We start from the raw sequence: 3008 nt of genomic DNA on the forward strand, positions 1-3008 counted from the left end.
AAGCTGTGGAAGGAGCTCAGAGCATTTCTCATGACTCAGGATATTTTCCAGTATACACACTGAACCACCTTTAGGCTTTGACTGAAGGAGATGTGAATCACTCTCCAGTCTCCTTTTGCTGATCTTGTTGCGTCCCCACAGCCACCCCTGGGATGGCAGAGCCCTTGTTTGCTTGTGGATACTTATATATATCACTTTGCCTGGGTGACTCCACCTTGGATGGTCCCTTCTTTTGGGATGGCCGCCCCCAGGCTCATCATTTCCTTGGAGATGCCCTCTTCTGTCCTGGGGACTCCAGTTTCCCCTGCAGAAAGATAGGCAGCTACCATTCAGCTCTGCTGCATGTGGGAGAGCCCTGGGCAGGGAATTTGAAGCGCATTCGCCATCTGCAGTGGCACTGGGCACACGCAAATGAGAGCTGAGTCCAGCCCTCACTCCCCAAAATGTCTCCCAGTGCCCTCTCCCCGTGAGCCCACTGAGAACCAAGCTCAGCAACAGGCCATGGTGAGTGCAGTTCCTGGAGCCTAGTCAAGACTTCAGCAGGAAGAAGAGCCCAGCCTTCAGGAGCTGCCATGGGGAGATACCATTCATTTATAGAGATTCTCCTTAGGAAGCCAGCTCTGACACTCTGATGACACATTTAGCAAAAGCCTCTGTATTATTTGGCACAGTAGGATCATGCTTCTGGAGATGTGGAGTGCATACAAACATTCCCGTATGAACATGATCATTCCAGATGAAAAACAAATAAAGCACAACCTTGTCCTGGGAAAAGCTAAGAATAGTCTGTGAGGAGAGATGGGCAGCTTAGTGCTGCCTAAGGTGAAACCATGGAATCAGTTTCTTCACTGCTTCTTTGAGCCTCCTATTCCTCATGCTGTAGATGAGGGGGTTCAATGCTGGAGGCACCACCGAGTAGAGAACTGCCAGCACCAGATCCAGGGATGGGGAGGAGATGGAGGGGGGCTTTAGGTAGGCAAATATGCTAGTGCTGATGAACAGGGAGACAACAACCAGGTGAGGGAGGCACGTGGAAAAGGCTTTGTGCCATCCCTGCTCAGAGGGGATCCTCAGCACGGCCCTGAAGATCTGCACATAGGACAGCACAATGAATACAAAACACCCAAATCCTAAACAGCCAGAAAACACTAGAATCCCAACCTCGCTGAGGTAGGAGTGTGAGCAGGAGAGCCTGAGAATCTGGGGGATTTCACAGAAGAACTGGTCCAGGGCATTGCCTTGGCAGAGGGGTATGGAAAATGTATTGGCTGTGTGCAGCACAGCATAGAGAAACCCACTGCCCCAGGCAGCTGCTGCCATGTGGACACAAGCTCTGCTGCCCAGGAGGGTCCTGTAGTGCAGGGGTTTGCAGATGGCAACGTAGCGGTCATAGGCCATGATGGTGAGGAGAGAAAACTCTGCACCAAACAAGAAGAATACAAAGAAGACCTGTGCAGCACATCCAGAGTAGGAGATGTCCCTGGTGTCCCACAGGGAATTGGCCATGGATTTGGGGACAGTGGTGGAGATGGAGCCCAGGTCAAGAACAGAGAGGCTGAGGAGGAAGAAGTACATGGGGGTGTGGAGGCGGTGGTCGCAGGCTATGGCAGTGATGATGAGGCCGTTGCCCAGGAGGGCAGCCAGGTAGATGCCCAGGAAGAGCCAGAAGTGCAAGAGCTGCAGCTCCCGTGTGTCTGCAAACGCCAGGAGGAGGAACTGGGTGATGGAGCTGTGGTTGCACATTTGCTTCCTCTGGGTATGGTTATCTGTTGAAGAAGGAAAAGGCAGTAATGAGTTAGGCCAGACTTCTCCAAGCAAAATGTATTGCATGTCTCATAGCAACCCCACACTCAGACTACCTCTTTTCAGGAAGACCTTTCTGTGGCTCCCTCACTTTAGGTTTGTGTATTGCTGGCTGAGGGGGCCATTCTCCATGGGTGTCTTCTCCATGGGGAGCCCAGGTAGCACAGAGATACTACGGGAGAGCTGTGCCCTTCTGGAGGGCACCCTGCAGCCCAGCAGGACACCCCAGGGAAACAGCTGAATGTCCTGAAGGTGCCTGGAGGAGCCCTGGACACTTTGCTCCCACAGACACATCTGCAGAGCTGGACCCAAAGGGTCGGCATCTGAAGAGAAGCTGAACCTGCCACCCCCGATCCCCACCCCCTGCACTGACTCAGCAAATCCAGCGGTGAGAACAAGGGCAGCACAGGCAGGAGGGGATGGCAGTGAAATGCCACAATGCTCCTGCCAAGGGAGGAGGGACACGCAAAGACAGATGGAAATCAGGGCTTTGTCCTTCTCTGGGCTCTGGCTGCTGCAGGGGCAAGGATGCCCGAGACCCCATGGGCCTGAGGGCAGAGGCTCTGCTTAGGCTGGGAAAGGAGACCCGGGAGGAGTTGCTCAGGGGAAGGTGTCTGTGCTGCAGGCACAGCAGGGAGGTGCCCACATCCCCCTCCCCAGTGTTTCTGGCAGCAGCTCCCTCTCACTGCCTGCCCGTGTCTCTGCTGTTTGGAGCTGTTCCTGCCAGGAGCCATCTCCCTGTCCCTAGCTCAGCTCCCTCTCAGTGCTCACAAACCCCATCCCACTTGCCATGCGCTCACCTCTGCCTGCAAACACCTCGCAGGGGCAGGGCACTGCCCAGGGGCATCTCTGTGTGTGCAGGGACTAAAGACCAGATCACAGGAAACCTGATGTGGCTGGAAAGGGGAAGGTGTGGCTGAGTTGGCTGGAGGCAGCCAGGTAAAGTGCTTTGAGGTGCTTCTCCCAGACTTCCTCGTCTCTCAGTGCAAGTGAGTAGGAGTCTCAAAGAGTACTCCTGAGTAGAAACAAGAATTTCAATCTCCAGTGCAGAACCCAGACAACCAAAGAGTGAGGAAAGGTCCTTCTCTTTCCAGGAGCCTCTAACTTGATGTGCTTCTTGAGAAGTCCCCTTGAAATGTCATGAGGCAGAGCTGAAGCTGTGAGAAGCACTGACCCAGGCAGCACCCTCTTGAGAGCAGAAGGAT

General features: G+C 54.1%; 1 protein-coding gene across 1 annotated transcript; it reads right to left on the reverse strand.

Moving 5' to 3' along the window:
• Nucleotides 1–807: 807 nt before the first annotated feature.
• Nucleotides 808–1755, reverse strand: LOC142403899 (olfactory receptor 14C36-like). The gene has a single exon (XM_075490198.1). The coding sequence runs from the start codon at nucleotides 1741–1743 to the stop codon at nucleotides 808–810; it is 936 nt and encodes a 311-aa protein (XP_075346313.1). The 5' UTR covers nucleotides 1744–1755.
• Nucleotides 1756–3008: the final 1253 nt, after the last annotated feature.

This window comes from Mycteria americana, unplaced genomic scaffold (assembly GCF_035582795.1).
Source record: "Mycteria americana isolate JAX WOST 10 ecotype Jacksonville Zoo and Gardens unplaced genomic scaffold, USCA_MyAme_1.0 Scaffold_46, whole genome shotgun sequence".
Classification (NCBI taxonomy): Eukaryota; Metazoa; Chordata; class Aves; order Ciconiiformes; family Ciconiidae; genus Mycteria; species Mycteria americana.